Source organism: Chiloscyllium punctatum, chromosome 38 (assembly GCF_047496795.1).
Source record: "Chiloscyllium punctatum isolate Juve2018m chromosome 38, sChiPun1.3, whole genome shotgun sequence".
Classification (NCBI taxonomy): domain Eukaryota; kingdom Metazoa; phylum Chordata; class Chondrichthyes; order Orectolobiformes; family Hemiscylliidae; genus Chiloscyllium; species Chiloscyllium punctatum.
In genome coordinates, this window is record NC_092776.1 from 47,926,556 (window position 1) to 47,947,043 (window position 20,488).

The following is a 20,488-nucleotide window of genomic DNA, read 5'->3' on the forward strand; positions in this document are numbered from 1 at the left end:
AGAGAGAGAGAGAGAGAGAGAGAGACAGACAGACAGACAGACAGAGAGCAAAGGGTTGTGTTGGGAAGGGGATGGAAGTTATGTAACTATTAGAGTAATGCATCTAAAACCTTTGTTCCCCACCTCCCTCCTTGGTAAACATGAGTATAAGCTACCTGGATAATTGAAAAGCCATGCACAGCCTAGCTGCCTTTGCCAAGCTATGTACTATATGTAAACAATGGGCTGTATTGTGTAAATAACCTGCACAGCACTGTGACAATATAATTATACATTTCAAAACAAAATATAATGCTTAGAAAACATGCGTATGAACTCAGTGATCACGTTGGCTGCTTTGACTGCATGTCAAAGGTGCCTACCACTTGATCTCACTGCCATCCAGGTACTTCACAAGATTGGCTGCACCCCTTGATGGGAACAATCCTGTTCCCCTGTACAGTGTCAGAGACTCTGACCCCTAACCTGCCACGATTAACCGGTATTATAACCCACTGCACCACAGTTTAGTCATCAGGTATTCCTATTCCAACAAGAGAAAGGAAGATCTTGAATTTGGGAACATGAAATCCAAAAAGAAATGGCCTGAATTTTAAAAACCTCTACGTGTTCTGATCCTAAATAAAACAAGATAGTCATAAAGATATCAGTCTGCTGACAATCATCCCTCTAGGCTAAAAGATTCCTAATGAAGGGCTTATGCCCGAAACGTTGATTTTCCTGCTCCTCGGATGCTGCCTGACCTGCTGTGCTTTTCCAGCACCACTCTAATCTTGACTTTGATCTCCAGCATCTGTAGTCCGCACTTTCACCTAAAAGGTTCTAAAAGCAACCTCCACACTCAGAGTTTGAGCTCAGAGTCTGATTTGACAACCAGACAGCTCTGAGTGAGAGTGCTGCATATTCCAGTCTTTGGGTGTGGAGGTTACCTGAAGTCCAATGTGCCCATTTCAGTTTTCAGTTGGTTGATCAACGACTTCACGGCACCAAGAATCCTCCTCATCTCTTAGACAGACACTTGCACTTCACTAAAGTCGCCAAAAAGATATTGAGTACTCCCTCCCTTCACTGCCACAGCATTGAAGTGCAGCAAATGTCTACGACATTTCTTTACCACCTCTGTGACTCTGAAAGTGATATACTGGGTCAAACATTTGAGACAATTATGAGGGCTGTGCTAAGGTGCAACGTCACGTTTTCATCTAACTAAAATACTTTAGGTTGAATTGAAAAAGAACAAAAGTCAGGATGCTTGGTACACTCAATGTCACGCAGGATGTCACACTAAATAACAGTAGGATTTTTCTTTTGCAAAGGAGACAAGTACATGACATGTCTTGAGACATCTGACTCATTTCTGAAAAACAGGGAGTGACGTCATTCTCCTGCACAAGTTTATTCCGCAAGATAAGTACAATTGTGAAGCGCAGGTTGATCGTGCTTCTGTCTCTTAACTGGGGGCCCCACTCCCAGATCCTGTTTACTGCAGAAGAACCCAGCAACAGGTACAAGCAAGTCCGAGTGTATCATTCCAGCCAGCTCCCCAACCTGGATACATGGGGTTGGCACAGGGAAGCAACATACTGTAAAGCAAATCCAAAGACAGAGTTGGTATGAAGGGGAGTCAATGTCTTGTGACATGGGCTGAGCTAAAGGGGGGAGGAGGGAGAAGAGAGACAGAGAGAGAGAGAGAGAGAGACAGAGAGAGACAGAGAGAAACAGGAAAAAATAAGGGAGAAGCAAAGAAAGTAATTCTATCTCAAGGGTTGTCTAGTATAAGCCAGCATTTGTCTATTCAGCCTTTAAAAAGTAATTGGGTTAAGTTCCAGCAAAAGTCGAGAGTGTGGTGCTGGAAAAGCTGGATGAAGGGTTTATGCCTGAAACGTCAATTCTCCTGCTCCTCAGATGCTGTCTGACTTGCTGTGCTTTTCCAGCACCATATTCTGGACTCTGATCTCCAGCATCTGCAATCCTCACTTTCTAGTAAGTCCCAACAGAAGAATGCAATGTAGATCTAATGTTTCTTCTTTCAACAATCAAAAAAAAGCCAAATCAATCCAAATGAATAAGGAGGGGTGCGTGTGCATCTCAGGGGACATGAAAAGACACAGAGCGCACGAACTGCAGTGTGTACACAGAAGCAGAAACAAAAACACATTGAGAAAATGGAAACAGAAAAAGGGGAAGCACAACTGAAACCAAGAAAAGAGCATTCAATAGTGATAGAGTTCTCAACAATTAGGTTAGAACTAATGTGATGAAATTGAGAGATTGCCTACTAAAATAATTCAACAGCAATTAATGGTTCAAAGGGTTAGTATGGAGTGAAATACAATGGAAGTAATAATTGTATGTTATATGAAAGGCTACAAATGTGTCATTACTATACAGCTTGGTGTATAACATCAGACAGATGGTACTGTCATCGGACAAAGAGCAAACCTGTTATCGGTAGAAGATAACACAGTTTCACTCATCACTTAGGATTACAGAAGGTCACACCACAGCTGTAGAACCATCTGGTAATAGTGGTACAAAGACAAGCAGAATATTGTCCTTAAGTACATATGTGGCATAAATCAATGATTAAGTTAATACAGTAGGCATCCTGAAATTGTGAATATTGCAATCAATCCAATGGAAATTAAAATTCAATGTGCAATATTAAAAGCTTCTCTCATCCCTCTAACCATAATGTGCTTCTTGATGTCTCTTTCACACTTCGGCCTGCCATTCTTACCCCAACCCTGCCTTCAGTGAACTATATCACCTTTGCAGCATCTCTAAACAGCTCACGAGTCCTCACAGAAGTGTACTCCCTTGTTTTGAATTAATCTATTGACAAAATTAAACACAACAAATCCAATCCAGAGCAAATTAATTTTGTGAATGAGGCTCACTGTGTTTACAAAATCAATGCTGTTACTGTTACTCAGTCACCTGAAGAATCCCTCTCCCAACCAGGTATATTGTAGGTAAACCTGCAATAACGAGTTCACACTGCCTTCAACAGCCCTCTGTGGATGTCACATGATAATGCTCTCAGGTTATCATTTCACCATATACACCAAGACCATAAGACCATAAGACCATAAGACATAGGAGTGGAAGTAAGGCCATTCGGCCCATCGAGTCCACTCCGCCATTCAATCATGGCTGATGCGCATTTCAGCTCCACTTACCAGCATTCTCCCCGTAGCCCTTAATTCCTCTAGACAACAAGAACCTATCAATCTCGGCCTTGAAGACATTTAGCGTCCCGGCTTCCACTGCACTCCGTGGCAATGAATTCCACAGGCCCACCACTCTCTGGCTGAAGAAATGTCTCCGCATTTCTGTTCTGAAATGACCCCCTCTAATTCTAAGGCTGTGTCCACGGGTCCTAGTCTCAAGACGATGGACCTTTTTAAAAAAAATCTACATTATCTCTTATGGTGTGAAACTCAGCTTCTCCCATAATAAGAATACAAACTGCCAGAGGTCATTTTAAGTCACATGGCAGAATATCAATAAACCTCAAACATTTTAAGATGAACAGACTTAAAAATGGACCAGACAACACCCAGGGTATGCCAAGTGAACATAAGCTAACAAAAGTCAGCTTAATTCTCAGTCTGACCTTTTGTCTAACATAGGCCAAATGGAAGAAAAGATACACCTGAAAAGCAGTAAAATGTGCTAGCAGATGTATAAAAATTTCCTATCTATGTTAACGGTTGGCAGCAAGTGACTTCAAGGCTAGAATCTCATCAAACGATCAATCTAAACTGCATGAACTTTTCCATTGTTGCACAAAGACCTATGAAATTATGCAAGTCCTTCAGAAAGCCCATCAGCTATCGAGCTAATACCGATATTTGATGTAATCTAACCACTGGTGACATTTGCCCAGTTGTGATATTGTTCAGTAACATTAGTTCAACATCTTCTGCAGAAAAATAAAGTACTTGGTGAACACAGTGCAAGATGCAAGTTATTGAACATTTTAAATCATTTTACATTCAAATAACTGCAGGGCATCACAAAGCACACATAACACCATAATGAATGAAGAGAGATTTTTTTCCACATGTATATCAGAGACTATTGTAATCAGAATAGTTTTATCTTGGAAACACCAGTGTTGTAATAATTTCCCGCTGTTACATTCTCCAGGAGCACTGGGGAAGTCACAACAAAGGATTGTGAAATAAATACCCACGTGGCACACCATCAAATGATTTCAATATGGAATGAAAATAATATTTTCCACACCGAGCCAGTCAACTAAGATTGAAGTGGAAAAAAAGTGATAAGGCAGGGATAAGCAAAAAAAAAGAACTTCTGGCATTTTTAATAAAGGAACAAAACTATTTCCTGTTTCCTTCAAATAATATGGTAAATAAAGATTATTCAAAACAAAATAGCTACCACATTTTAAAAACCAAGAGTATTTCAAGTTCAATGTCTGATTTGCAATTAATTAGTTGGTTAGGAGTGAATACACTGAAAGAGGTACCAGAGCTTGCCTTAGGAACCCTGGGCTACAGAAAGAAAAAGTCAATTTTATTTCCTACTGTTGAAGGGCTGTGATAAAAAGGCTGCTTGAGGATACAGGTGAAGGTTGTATTCAGCTGCCTCCAATCTGCCCACTCACTACCTAACATTCACATAAACCATTGACCAAGGTTCAAATAAAGAATCAAAACCGCTCATATTCTTCCAGAAGTGGTCTCACCAACTCTTTGCACAGCTGCAGTCAGACTTCCCTACTCTTATACTCCAACCCCCTTGAAATAAGGGCTAATATTCCATTTGCCTTCCTGATTTTCTGCTGCACCAGTGTGCTAGCTTTCTGTGTTTTGTGCACAAGTTACCCCAAGTCCCTTTGTATTGTAGCTTTCTCCATTTTAATTCTCCATTCTTTTGCTCTTCCCTTCAAAGTGAACAACTTCACATTTTATGACAATATTCTCCATTTGCTAATGTTTTGCCCACTAACTTAACCTGTCAATATATCTCTGTAAACTGCCTGCATTCCCTTCACGACTTGCCTTTCCACCTACTTTGTGTCATCTGCAAATGTGGCTACAGTACACTTCCTTCCTCCAAATCATTAACATATATTATAACCAGCTGCAATCCCGGCACTGATCCCTGCAGATCACCACTGGTTAAAGGTCACTAACATGAAAAAGACTCACTGTTTCCTGCCCATCAGCCAATTCTCTATCCATGCCAAAATATACTACCTTCAACACCCTGGACCCTTATATTATGATTTAACCTTTTGTGAGGTACCTTGTCGAACACCTTCTGGAAGTCCAAATTCAACACCTCTGTTGGTTCCCCTCTATCCACTCTGGTTGAGACTTCCTCAAAAAACTCTAATGCATTAATCTGACATGATAGCCCTTTTACGAAGCCACGCTCACTTTGCTGGATTAAATTATGATTTTCCAAATGTTCTATTACCTCCTTAATAATCAATTCCAATACTTTTCCAAAATAGATGGTATGCTAATCAGCCTACCATTGTCCACTTTTTGCCTCCTTCCCTTTTTGAATAGGGCCATCTTTCCAAACCTCTGGCACTTACTCATATTATATAAACATTATAATGTTTATTATAATTAAACAATTATAATACAATTGGTTAACCATTGGTTGTATAACCAATACAGCCATTATCTCTGTAGCTAATTCTTTTCGGATCCTCTGATGCAAGCCATAGAGTCATAAAATCATACAGCACTGAAACAGTCCCTTTGGTCCACTTTGTCCATGCCAAGCAGACATCCCAATCTGACCTAGTCCCACTTGACTCATATTCCGCTAAACCTTTTGAATTCATATACCCATCTAGATGCCTTTTAAATGTTGGAATTGCGTCATCCTCCACCACTTCCTGTGGCAGCTCATTCCATACACGCACCACCGTCTGCATGAAAATGCGTTCTCTCAGGTCCTTTTTATATCTGTCTCCTCTCACCTTAAACCGATGCCCTCTAGTTTTTGACTCCTCCACCCTAGGACAAAGACCTTGGCTATTGACCTTATCCATGCCCCGCAAGATTTTATAAACCTCTATCAGGTTGCACCTCAGTCTCTTACGCTCCAGGGAAAGTAGCCCCAGCCTATTCAACCTCTCCCTATAGCTCAAACCCTCCAGTCCTGTAAGTCTTTTCCGTACCCTCTCGAGTTTAATAACATCCTTCCCAAAGAAGGGTGAATTCTATGTAGTATTCTAAAAATAGCCTCACCAATGTCCTGCCACAACATGACATTCAACTCCCAGACTCAATGTTCTGACCAATGAAGGCAAGATTGCCAAATGCCTTCTGCACCACCCTGTCTACCTGCAGTTCCATTTTCATGAACTATGCACCTGTACCCTAGGTCTCTTTGTTCAGCAATGCTCCCCAGAGACCTATCATTAACTGTATAAGGTCCTGTTCTACTCTGAAATAATCTTTGCTGTCCACTACACCACCCATTTTGTTGTCATCTGTTTCTAACCATGCCTTCTGTATTCACATCCAAATCATTTAAAAAATGACAAAAAGCAGTGGACCTAGCACCGATCCTTTCAGCACCTGACTGGTCACATACCTCCAGTCTGAGAAGCAACTCCCTACCACTACCTCTGTCTCCTACATTCAACCTAATTTTGTATCCAATTGGCTAGCTCTCCTGGATCCTATGTGATCTAATCTTACTAACCAGTCTATCAGATGGAACCCTGTCAAACCTTTGATGAAGTTCATAAAGACAAGCTATCAAGACCAGGGGACTTATTGTTCCCCCCACCCCCTCCGTTAGTTAGTAAAATACCGCTTCTCTAGCGATGGGTAATGCAACCAATTCTTCTATTCTTTCGTATGAATGGGATGTTTGAAGTATCTTCCACTGTCAAGACTGATGCAAAATATCTGTTTAACCCCTCTGCCACTTCCTTGTTCCCCAGAACTATCTCCTAAGATTCATTTTCTAAGGGGCTTATGTTCACTCTGACCTCTCTCTTCCTTTTTATATCATATCCGCATGTGTTAAACAATACCCTCAACTCACCTGCCTGACTCACAAGACTCCTTGCATTAAAATAGAACCCTTTAACCGTGCCAGGTTCCCTTGTGGCTTAATTGAAAAGTATGTTCTGCCTGTCGGACAGACTTGGCTTTCCATCTGCATTTGTCTGTGGATCACCCACTGCTGTATCTCCACTCCATATTCCAGTCCCTTGCCAAGTTAGCTTAAACCACCATACCCCCACCCCCATCAACAGCAGTAGCAAACCCAAACCCAACCCCACACCATGGTAATGCTGACCTGTTATACATTCATTCTAGTCTGAGTAGTTTGTGACAACTAAATGGCTTGCTCAGCCAGTTCAGAGCTGCACCCCTCAGAAACTGGAAGTGAATGTGTTGGTACGATGTCATCACACCCTTCAGCATGTGCAGACTCTTGGTGGGCCTGTGGGGAATGTTGTTCAATTTGACAGTAAAGATTCCCAGACCCACCACCTTCAGCTGTTTCATTAATGACTTTCCTTCCACTTTAAAGTCACATGGGGATGTCCACTGATAACTACATAATATTCAGCAGCATTCACACCTCCTTAAACACTGAAGCAGATGGTGAACAAACAAAGCAAGTCCTGTCTTGGCCTGCCAACATTCACGCCACACAAGTGCCAGACCATGACCATCTCCAACAAGAGATAATCTAATGATCTCCACATGAACCTCAACAGCATTACCATGATTGATTCCCCTGTTATCAACATCCAGCGAGTTACTTTGATCAGAAACTGAACTGAGTCAGCCATATACATACTGCAGCTAAAAGTGCAGGTCAGAGTCTGGGGTTGCTCACCTCCTGACTCCCCAAAGCTTGTCCACCATTCACACGACACAAGTGATGGAGTACTCTCCAATTGCCTGGGTGACAGCAGCTCCAACAATACTCAAGAGGCCCAACACCATCCAGAACAAAGCAGCCCGTTTGTTCAGCAATTCATCCACTACCTTAAATATTAACTTCTGCCTTGGCTGATGTATGGCAGCAACATTGGGTACCATTCACAAGATGCACTTCACTAATTCCTTCATTAGCTCTGAGGGTCCATCAACAGCACCTTCCATATTCCTGTCCTATACCACCTGGAAAACAAGGGCAGCTGATGCATAAGGATCACAGAATCATTACGGGGCAGATGCATGCCATTTGATCCATTGTATCTGCACAGTCTCTCCAAATGAAATTCATAGTTAATGCCAATCTCCTGGTCTTCCCCATAACCTTGCACATTATTTGAATAAAAACAATCAGCTAAGAATAAATGATCTAATGCCACCACCTGCAATCTCCTCCCAAAGCCAAAAATCATCCTGATTTGGAAATATGTCACTGCTTTTTCAATGTCACTGGGTAAAATGCTAGATTTCCTAAAATTACTATGGGTGTATTACACCGTATGCACTGTATTGGTTCAAGAAAACAGCTCACCACCACCTTCTCAAGGGCAATTGGGGATGGGTCATACATACCAGCCTGATCAGCGAAGTCCACATCTAATGAAACAATAAAAAGAATGTGTTGGACTGTGTCATCATTGAGGAGGGACATTGAGGAGCTCCCTCATCAAGTTCATTGTTCTCAACCATTCATAGCTGGATGTGACAGAACTGCAGGGCTATGATCTGATTCATTAGCTTTGAAATCACTTAGCCCTATTGCATTTCCACTACGATTTAGCTTACATGTTTTATCCTGCATTACAGCTTCACTATCTTAACACTTCATTTTTTAAGTATGTGTTATGTTGTTCCTGGCACATTCTCTTGCACTTTTGCTGGAACCATGGTTAACCCTCTAGCATGATGACAATGGTAGAGTGTTGGATAGGTCAAATATAGAACTACAGATTGTGACTACATGCTGATGACCAAAAGGGCCTTGTGGATGATCAGTTTTGAGTTGCTAGATCTGTTCTATATCAATCCCTCTTTCCACAGCCATGCCGTACAATATGCTGGAGGGTGCCCTCAATGTGAAGACCTGACTTTGTCTCCACAGGACTATGTGATGGTCACTGCTACCAATACCAACATGGACAAAGGCAACAGCTATGACACGTAGATTCAAGAGGGCAAGCTCAAGTATGTTCTTCCCTCTTATTGGTTTTCTCAACTCCAGTCATTGTTTTCTTCATTTCTTGGAGAACCTTTTATTTCATATTCTCAAATCCCAAATTAAAAATACTGATAGTGTAAAAACAACAATGACATAGTTCGACAAAATCACCGAGAACAGGAAGTATTATGTCTTGGGGATCTTAAAGAAATGACATTTATATAACACCCAACTGGGAGTCCCAAAGTGCAGCCTATTAATTACTTTAGTAGTCACAGCACTAGGTAGATCATTACCTGGAACAAAAAAATGTACAAATGGTAGAGAGTCAGCAGCCCATCTATGTATGTATTTCCATAGATTTCAGTGCCAATGGAAATCAAAAAGATGTAAAATGGGCCACTGACTTCCTCTCACTTACTTAACACTGTCACACAATGTCAAGATCTCACCATTTTGTTTTGAAGACATAGCAACTAACGTGGGCACTGCAAATTCCAAAATGACTGAACAGACAATCAATATTCCTCCTGATGCTGATTGTGTGAGGAAAGTTGATCCAGATAATGCAGGGACCTCTCCTACCTTTCAAATATCACCACAAGATCCATCGCATCCACCAGGGCAGACAGATGGGGATGCATTTAGCAACTAAAACAGAGCATTTTTGGCGATACAGGAATCCCCACAATTACTCTGACATGTGAGGCTAAATATTGTGCTTACATCCATAAATGGGGCTTGCGCCTATCACTGTCAGCTCAGGTAAGTGTCAACAGTGATCAATATTGTAGCGTATTGTGAAAAAGCAAGTAGTTACCTTAAAAAACCTTAAAAAACCAAAAATTGTCAAACATATCCATATGCAGCTTCACAATGATAGCTCTCCTGTTCCAATCTTAATGTTGCCAATAAAAAGGAACTAAATGGCCTGTCTGAAGTTATGCAAGCAATAACAAAAAACACAAAGATCTTTCGATTTTAAAAAGGTTTGATTCTCACCAGCGTACAGATAAGAATAAGAGATACCATTGTAAGTATGGACATTCATTCCTGTGAAACCACTGAATACAGCACCCTGAGGCTATTTACATTTTCTATGACCAGTATAAATACTCAGTTTGGAAAGGAATATACTTGATTGAACAATCTCAAATGACTTTAGCAGACTTGGTTATTTTAGTAATAATAGTAGTTACAGTAAAACCTACACTAGTGCTAATATAACTACCTGTGAATTCTACAGAGCTTATACAACTTAAAACCAAAGTTGCTCACCATCTTTATCAAACACTTCCGAATACTTACCTACTTATTTTACATGAACAATTGATCACTGTTAATAATAATAATTCTTAGATAATTCAGTCCATTATAATTTACTGTACAGCTTTTTCTCATATTGCAATGGCTGTCTCATTATATATTTTCAATTTGTGTCTTCTGCTCACCAACTCTTCTCTTCACAGAATCAAACTTACTCACAATTGTGAAAAGTCTATTCAAATTTACACACAACTTTCTTTGTTTTAATGAGTTGTAACATGTCCATTCAACATCAAACCATGGAAGTTAAAGATCCAAATCATTTTCCAATTTCAGCCAGGATAGAATTTGGGCATTAGAAAATGACACAGCACCTCTAAAATCGATAATGGAAAATTCACAATTGGAGTCTATGCTCATTATTTACGTTCGATGGTCCATTGAAAAGTTCACTTGATCGGTAAGAAGGAAGATAAGAAGCTAAGAAATAGGAACAGGGCTAACCAATTCAGTTATTAGGCCTGCTTGATCTTTCAACCCAATTAAAGTCTGATCTTTTGCGTTAACTCTATTGTCCTGCTCACTCCCTTGATTTCCAGAGTTTACAAAAACCTATCAATCTCAGCCCTAAATACCTCTAATCATAAGCTGTAGGAGCAGCAAAGGATCTGGGTGGGTTACTCTTCAGAACGTCGGTGTGGACTTGTTGGGCCAAAGGGCCTGAATCTAATCTAATTTAATCATTCAGCTCAGCACGTCTGCTCCAGCATGCAATGAGATCATGGCTGATCTGATCATCCTCAACTTCATTTCCTGCCTTTTCACTATAACTCTTGATCGCCTTACTAGAGTCATAGAGTCAAAATGTGTCCATCCCATCCTAGAGTATATGTAGACTCAGCCTTTACAGCCCCTTGCAGATTTAACATCCTCTGAGAGAAGAAAATCCATCTCTTATATCTGCCCACCCTAAGATTATGCCCTCTGGTTGGAGACTCTACCATATGGGGAAATATCCTTTCCATATCTACCCTATTAAGTGCCTGAAGAACACATTGAAGTATCACAACTGTCTAGGGTAGACAATTTGGAAGATTCACAAACCTCTGAGCGAAATAATTCACTCAGGCTACACAAATACGACCTGAGGGTGATTGCTCCTTATATTTAAGTAAGGTTCTCCAACTCTAACAGGTATATCATTCCTGTATGTATTTCTTCATACATAATAGGTCATCAAATACAGCTGTCTATTACAGTGTCTAAGACCTCTCTCTTCACATACTCAATCTAGCTTTCTCACTTACTGATGATTCATGTGGTTGGTTACATCATTATGGTTCACATAATTTAATCAAGATTTAATGAACCTCATTACACTACTTTGCCCACTTACTTAACCCATCTTCGCAGCCTGGCTGGGTTCTCCTTACAGCTTATATTTCCATGTGGAGATCTGATGATCTGCATACCAAAACAGTTTGTTGACACTCACTCTATGGATTCACACACATAAAAAGGCCACTTGAGGGAGAGACTACTATATCACCAGCATTATATCACCAAAGGGTTAATGCCTCCAGGAGAAATGGGGCGATAATAGGGATCATAAGAAAAACTCACTGAATAGGAACAAGCTTAACAAGATCAGATTAATATCCTGTAGGAACGGGATGGAGGTGGCACAATAAGCTTTTCACAGATGGCTTACAGAGCAGGGTAACCATGAGCAAGTAAGATAGTACCTAATGCCAGTCTACCAGCTTCCCACTCCGAACTTCTTCATCCATGTCCTTAGATTTCTGTTTTAAGAACGGTATTTGTTTGCAGGAAGTAGACTTGCAGAAGAGGTGAATTGCAAATTGGACCTTAAAATTCTGGTACAAAAACAGAAATTGCTGGAAAAAAGCTCAGCAGATCTGGCAGCATCTGTGGAGTGACATCAGATGCTTCAGGTCCAGTGACCTTTCTTCAGAACATTAAAATACTGGTCCCTTACTGTTTTCTAAAGCATCTCGCATAAAATAATACATAAAGCTGATCTGAGCGATTTTTTAAAACAGAATTTTATAGAATCCCTGCAGTGTGGAAACAGGCCAACAAGTCCACACAGACCTCTGAAGAGTAACTCACCCAGACCCATTTCTCCACCCTATTATCCTATATTTACCTATATGCTGGTGAAGTTTAAATTAATTATCTGTAGGATTATGTACTTATTGTTTTTTTAAACTGTCAATTTATATGTCACATGGTATATGAATTAGCAAATATACATAACTTCCCATGCACTTTGCACACTTTCAATTGTTGTAATAGCCTTAAAGCGGTCTGCAAGTAATATTTCAGCTACCATACTGCAAAATGCTAACACAAATGCATTATAAGCATGGATACTTTTTTTGAAACTGGGTAGGAAAACAAGGTAAATGTAGTATTTTGAGGGTCTGCATTTGCAATAAAATAGTCCAAAACCTAATTCCCACTAGTTTATGGAGAAAGCTGAGAGTAGTTCACAGGTCAGCACAACATCAAGGGCCAAAGGGCCTGTTCTGCACTGTATTGTTCTATGTTCTATGAAAGCCTGCCTAGACAAATAAATCAAGTTTAAAGTACATTTTATGAAATCAAATTAGTAATTCAAATTAGAACTATTCATATTTTGAAATTATCAAAAGTCTTGTGGTCTACAGATTGTATCTCACATTGAACCAACATATTTATTTGCAGGGAATGCATTTCCATTCTGACGGAGGGACACTCGACGCAAAACATTAACTTCTGATTTCTCTCCACAGATGCTGCCAGACCTGCTGAACTTTTCCAGCAATTTCTGTTTTAGTTTCTGATTACAGCTTGCAGTTCATTGATCGATAGAATCCCTACAGTGTGGCCTTTAGCCCAACAAGTTAATTTTTTTTTAGAAAATACATTTCGATTGCCTTGTTCCTTTACAACATTGTCCACAATCTAACATTATACTCACTTTAGAGTGTTGGTACTTACTGTTTAAGAATCCATTTGATTAATTCAATGCGGGGCTATTTCTGACAGAGCCAAAGTGCAAAATGCCACCACTCCCTTGCAAGCAGAATTTGAAACCAATCTACCGCACTCTTTCCTTTGCAGGCCTTTGGTTTTTCTTAAAAGATCAGCCTCAACGACAATGCACCTGCATTGTCACTGACAACATCAATGTCAAAGTTTCACACACGCAAGTAACACTTCACTGAATTAAATAAAGTGCATGTTTCTTGCCACATAACCGAGGTGAAATCTTGTTCCCTCTTACTTACGGTGCAGTACTGAAAAACTGTCTTGCACACGAGGTAGCCAACCTTCAACAATCAGCCTAAACACAATAGATTTCATCTATAAACAAGACACAGGGAAAACCAGAGTGACGCATGTTTGCCACTCCTCTTGGGCAGCTCTCCAGAAACAAAAGGTCATCCCACACTTTACACTGATTCCTTCAAAAAACTTGCTGCTCCTTTACAGTTCCAGGCCTGAACTGTCCAGGGAGAGATGCAGCAATCTGAACAGAAAGCTCACAGTAACACACTCGAAATGTTTATCAAAGTCGAAGAAATCACCGAGGATCTTCAACACTGTAAAATTTACAACAGTTCCTGTTCGACATCACGTGGTGCTGGTAGTACCCTTCCTAAATTTCTGTTTCCAACCTGCCCATTGACTGAGACCATGAAATGAACATCCTGGCGGATCAGCAACCACGTATAACGCAACTCTCTCACAGCTTAGACCCACACTTATTATAACAATTAAAATTGCTGAAATAAATGGACTTTGCACACATTTAAAATGCACTGGATAAACACGGTCTTTGAATCAGATCGCAGTTAGATGGGGAACCTCCTGCTACACACTCAACACGATGGGTTACTCTAGATTGACTTTTCCCATTTCAGGGGGTAAAGGTATATGAAAGTTTAACCTACAATCCAGTGCCACCGAGCCTCTTAAACTGCTCACCAACAATGCAGACATAATCTGAAATACTTCCTTTTACACAGTCATTCATCTGTACTTGATCAACACTCCTCATACGTTTGAGCTAAACTTAACATGTTCCTCAAAAAGATCACTTGTGGGACTGCTTCCTTCAAAAGGATGTTTCTCTGTAATATATCTGTCACCCTCCCCCCCCCAATGATCTGAAGGTGCTCTCACACTTTAACCCGCCTGCAGATTGGATGGAGGACAGGTCTGACCTTACCTCTCAGAGCCGAGCGGCAGCAGCAGCAGCAGCGGGGAAATCAGCCAGGCCGAGCGGGCACTATTCAGCGGTTCCACCGAGCGGATGGTTCGGGAGCTGCTGGAAGTCGCTGCCTCGTCAGCAGCTCCATTGTATCCTCTCCACAAAGGCCGGGCTCGATCGGCCTGGGGCTGGAGCCCAGTGCCCGCTCCCTCAATCACAGGGCCGCCCTTCAACAACAGGGCAGCCGCACAGTGGCAGCTCCAGGGAGGAGGAGGGGAGAGTATGCTGAGAAATTGCATTCGGATTTAGCACCCTCCCCACAACAAAAACTAACATCATACACTCACAAACCCAAATGTTATGTCCACTCCGCAACGCAAAGCCTAGACAGAAATACAACTTACTCCCTAAACTCAAATATCACACACTCCCTAAAACACAAATATCACACACTTCATGAACTCAATCATCACACACTCCCTAAAACTTAAATATCACACACTCCCCAAAACTCAAAAATCACACACTCCCTAAAACTCAAATGTCACACACTCTCTAAACCCACGTATCACACACTCCCTAAACCCAAATATCACATACACCCTAAAACCCAAATATCACAGATTCCCTAAAACCCAATACCACACTCTCCCTAAATCTCAAATATCACACATTCCCTAAACCCAAATATCACACACTCACTAAACCGAAATATCACACACTCCCTAAAACCCAAATATCACACACTCACTAAACCCAAATATCACACACTCCCTAAAACTCAAATATCACACACTCCCTAAACCCAAATATCACACACTCCCTAAATCTCAAATATCACACATTCCCTAAACACAAATATCACTCACTCCCTAAATCTCAAATATCACAGATTCCCTAAAACTCAAATATCACATACTCCCTAAACCCAAATATGACACACTCTCTAAACCCAAATATGATACATTCCCTAAAACCAAATATCAAACACTCCCAAAACCCAAATATCACACACTCCCTAAAACTCAAATATCACACACTTCCTAAATACAAACATCACACACTCCTTAAATCTCAAATATCACAGATTCCCTAAAACTCAAATATCACATACTCCCTAAACCCAAATATGACACACTCTCTAAACCCAAATATGATACATTCCCTAAAACCAAATATCAAACACTCCCAAAACCCAAATATCACACACTCACTAAACCTCAAATATCACACATTCCCTAAAACCCAAATATCACACTCTCCCTAAACCCAAATATCACACACTCCCTAAAACCCAAATATCACACTCTCCCTAAACCTAAATATCACACACTCCCTAAAACCCAAATATCACACTCTCCCCAAAACTCAATATCACACACTCCCTAAACCTCAAATATCTCACATTCCCTAAAATCCAAATATCACATACTCCCTTAACCCAAATATCACACACTCCCTAAAACCCAAACATCACACACTCCCTAAATCTCAAATATCACAGATTCCTAAAACTCAAATATCACATACTCCCTAAACCCCAATATGACACACTCTCTAAACCCAAATATGATAAATTGCCTAAAACCAAATATCAAACACTCCCAAAACCCAAATATCACACACTCCCTAAAACTCAAATATCACCCACTCCCTCAATACAAACATCACACTCCCTAAATCTCAAATATCACAGATTCCCTAAAACCCAATTATCACACTCTCCCCAAAACCCAATATCACACACTCCCTAAACCTCAAATATCTCACATTCCCTAAAATCCAAATATCACATACACCCTTAACCCAAATATCACACACTCCCTAAAACCCAAACATCACACACTCCCTAAATCTCAAATATCACAGATTCCCTAAAACTCAAATATCACATACTCCCTAAACCCCAATATGACACACTCTCCAAACCCAAATATGATACATTCCCTAAAACCAAATATCAAGCACTCCATAAACCCAAATATCACACACTCCCTAAAACCCAATATCACACACTCCCTAAACCTCAAATATCACACATTCCCTAAAACCCAAATATTACACACTCCCTAAACCCAAATATCAAAGTCGCTAAAACCCAAATATCACATACACCCTAAAACCCAAATATCACATACACCCTAAAACCAAATATCACACACTCCCTAAACCTCAAATATCACACCTTCCCCAAAACCCAAATATCACACAGTCCCTAAAATCCAAATATCACACACTCCCTAAATCTCAAATATCACATCTTCCCTAAAACTGAAATATCACACACTCCCTAAACTGAAATATCACACACTCCCTAAACCCAAATATGATACATTCCCTACAACCAAATATCACACACACTCCCTAAACCCAAATATCACATACACCATAAAATCCAAATATCACACTCTCCCTAAAACCCAATATCACACACTCCCTAAACCTCAAATATCACACATTCCCTAAAACCCAATATCACACACTCCCTAAACCTTAAATATCACACATTCCCTAAAACCCAAATATCATACACTCCCTAAACCCAAATATGATATATTCCCTAAAATCAAATATCAAACACTGCCTAAACGCAAATATAACACACTCACTAAAACCCAATATCACACACTCCCTAAAACCCAATATCACACAATCTCTAAACCTCAAATATCACACATTCCCTAAAATCCTAATAACACACTCCCTAAAACTCAAGATCACACATTTCCTAAAACTCAAACATCACACACTCCCTAAACCCAAAAGTCACACACTCCCCAAACCCAATATCACAAATTCCCTTAAACCCACATATCACACATTCCCTAAAACCCTAATATCGCACACTCCCTAAACCCAAATATCACACATTCCGCAAACCTAATATCACACACTCCCTAAACCTCAAATATCACACATTCCCTAAAACCCTAATATCACACACTCCCTAAAACTCAAATATCACACACTCCCTAAACCCAAATATCACACACTCCCCAAACCCAATATCACACACTCCCTAAATCTCAAATATCACACCCTCCCTAAGCACAAATATCACACACTCCTGAAAAGCCATATATCACACACTACCTAAACCTAAATATGACACACTCCCTAAAACTCAAATATCACACACTTACTAAACCTAAATATGAAACACTCCCTAAAACTCAAATATCACACACTCCCTAAACCCAATATCACACACTCCCTAAAACTCAAATATCACACACTCCCTAAACCCAAATATGACACACTCCCTAAACCCAAATATGACACATTCCCTAAAACCAAATATCAAACACTCCCTAAACCCAAATATAACACCTTCACTAAAACCCAAATATCACACTCTCCCTAAAACCCAATATCACACACTCCCTAAACCTCAAATATCACACATTCCATAAAACCCAAATATCACACACTCCCTAAATCTCAAATATCACAAATTCAATAAAACACACATATCACACACTCCCCAAACCCAATATCACACACTACCGAAATCTCAAATATCACAAATTCCCTAAAACCCACATATCACACAATCCCTAAAACCCTAATATCACACATACCCTAAACCCAAATATCACACATTCCCCAAATCTATTATCACACATTCCCTAAAACCCTAATATCACACACTCCCTAAACCCAAATATCACACACTCCCCAAACCCAAATATCACACACTCCCCAAACCCAATATCACACACTCCCTAATTCTCAAATATCACACATTCCCTAAACACAAATATCACACACTCCTGAAAAGCCATATATCACACACTACCTAAACCTAAATATGACACACTCCCTAAAACTCAAATATCACACACTCCCTAAACCCAATATCACACACTCCCTGAAACTCAAATATCACATACTCCCTAAACCCAAATATGACACACTCCCTAAACCCAAATATGACACATTCCCTAAAACCAAATATCAAACACACCCTAAACCCAAATATAGCACCTACACTAAAACCCAAATATCACACACTCCCTAAACCTCAAATATCACACATTCCCTAAAACCCTAATATCACACACTCCCTAAAACTCAAATCTCACACACTCCCTAAACCCAAATATCTCACACTCCTGAAAACCCATATATCACACACTCCTGAAAACCCAAATATGACACATTCCCGAAAGCTCAAATATCACACACCCCCTAAACACAAATATCACACACTCCTGGAAACTCAAATATCACACACTCCCTAAACCCAAATATGATTCATTCCCTAAAACCAAATATGAAACACTCCCTAAACCCAAATATAACACACTCACTAAAACCCAAATAAGATTGGAACAAGAGAGCTATCATTGTGAAGCTGCATATGAATACGTTTGACAATTTTTGGTCCTTTTTTTAAGGTAACTACTTGCTTTTTCACAATACGCTACAATATTGATCACTGTTGACACTTGCCTGAGCTGACAGTGATAGGCGCAAGCCCCATTTATGGATTTAAGCACAATATTTAGCCTCACATGTCAGAGTAATTGTGGGGATTCCTGCATCGCCAAAAATGCTCTGTTTTAGTTGCTAAATGCATCCCCATCTGTCTGCCCTGGTGGATGCGATGGATCTTGTGGTGATATTTGAAAGGTAGGAGAGGTCCCTGCATCATCTGGATCAACTTTCCTCACACAATCAGCATCAGGAGGAATATTGACTGTCTGTTCGGAATTTTGGAATTTTGGAATTTGCAGTGCCCACGTTAGTTGCTATGTCTTCAAAACAAAATGGTGAGATCTTGACATTGTGTGACAGTGTTAAGTAAGTGAGAGGAGGTCAGTGGCCCATTTTACATCTTTTTGATTTCCATGATCACTGCTGACTCTCTACAATTTGTACATTTTTTTGTTCCAGGTAATGATCTACCTAGCGCTGTGATGACTAAAGTAATTAATAGGCTGCACTTTGGGACTTCCAGTTGGGTGTTATGTAAATGACCGTTCTTTAAGATCCCCAAGACATACTACTTCCTGTTCTCGGTGATTTTGTCGAACTATGTCATTGTTGTTTTTACACTATCAGTATTTTTAATTTGGGATTTGAGAATATGAAATAAAAGGTTCTCCAAGAAATGAAGAAAACAATGACTGGAGTTGAGAAAACCAATAAGAGGGAAGAACATACTTGAGCTTGCCCTCTTGAATCTACGTGTCATAGCTGTTGCCTTTGTCCATGTTGGTATTGGTAGCAGTGACCATCACATAGTCCTGTGGAGACAAAGTCAGGTCTTCACATTGAGGGCACCCTCCAGCATATTGTACGGCATGGCTGTGGAAAGAGGGATTGATATAGAACAGATCTAGCAACTCAAAACTGATCATCCACAAGGCCCTTTTGGTCATCAGCATGTAGTCACAATCTGTAGTTCTATATTTGACCTATCCAACACTCTACCATTGTCATCATGCTAGAGGGTTAACCATGGTTCCAGCAAAAGTGCAAGAGAATGTGTCAGGAACAACATAACACATACTTTAAAAATGAAGTGTTAAGATAGTGAAGCTGTAATGCAGGATACAACATGTAAGCTAAATCGTAGTGGAAATGCAATAGGGCTAAGTGATTTCAAAGCTAATGAATCAGATCATAGCCCTGCAGTTCTGTCACATCCAGCTATGAATGGTTGAGAACAATGAACTTGATGAGGGAGCTCCTCAATGTTCCTCCTCAATGATGACACAGTCCAACATTCTTTTTATTGTTTCATTAGATGTGGACATCGCTGATCAGGCTAGTATTACACACTCCCTAAAACTTAAATATCACACACTCCCTACGACCCAAATATCACACACTCTCTAAACCCAAATATCACACACTCCCTAAAACCCTAATATC

General features: G+C 40.2%; 1 protein-coding gene across 5 annotated transcripts in view; it reads right to left on the bottom strand.

Moving 5' to 3' along the window:
• Window positions 1–14,861, bottom strand: part of stambpl1 (STAM binding protein-like 1) — a 63,570-nt gene extending 48,709 nt beyond the window's left edge. Inside the window, exon 1 of one of the 5 annotated variants that reach the window (XM_072557823.1) lies at window positions 14,624–14,861. Coding sequence is in view for 1 of the 5 variants with exons in the window: in XM_072557822.1 (XP_072413923.1) it covers window positions 14,380–14,394 (15 nt within the window). In the remaining 4 variants the exon portion in view is untranslated. Of the gene's footprint in view, window positions 1–13,389; window positions 13,643–13,679; window positions 13,956–14,345; window positions 14,450–14,623 lie in introns of those variants that run through there. The other 4 variants (XM_072557825.1, XM_072557822.1, XM_072557824.1 and 1 more) reach the window with 4 other exon arrangements.
• Between the last annotated feature and the right edge of the window lie 5,627 nt (window positions 14,862–20,488).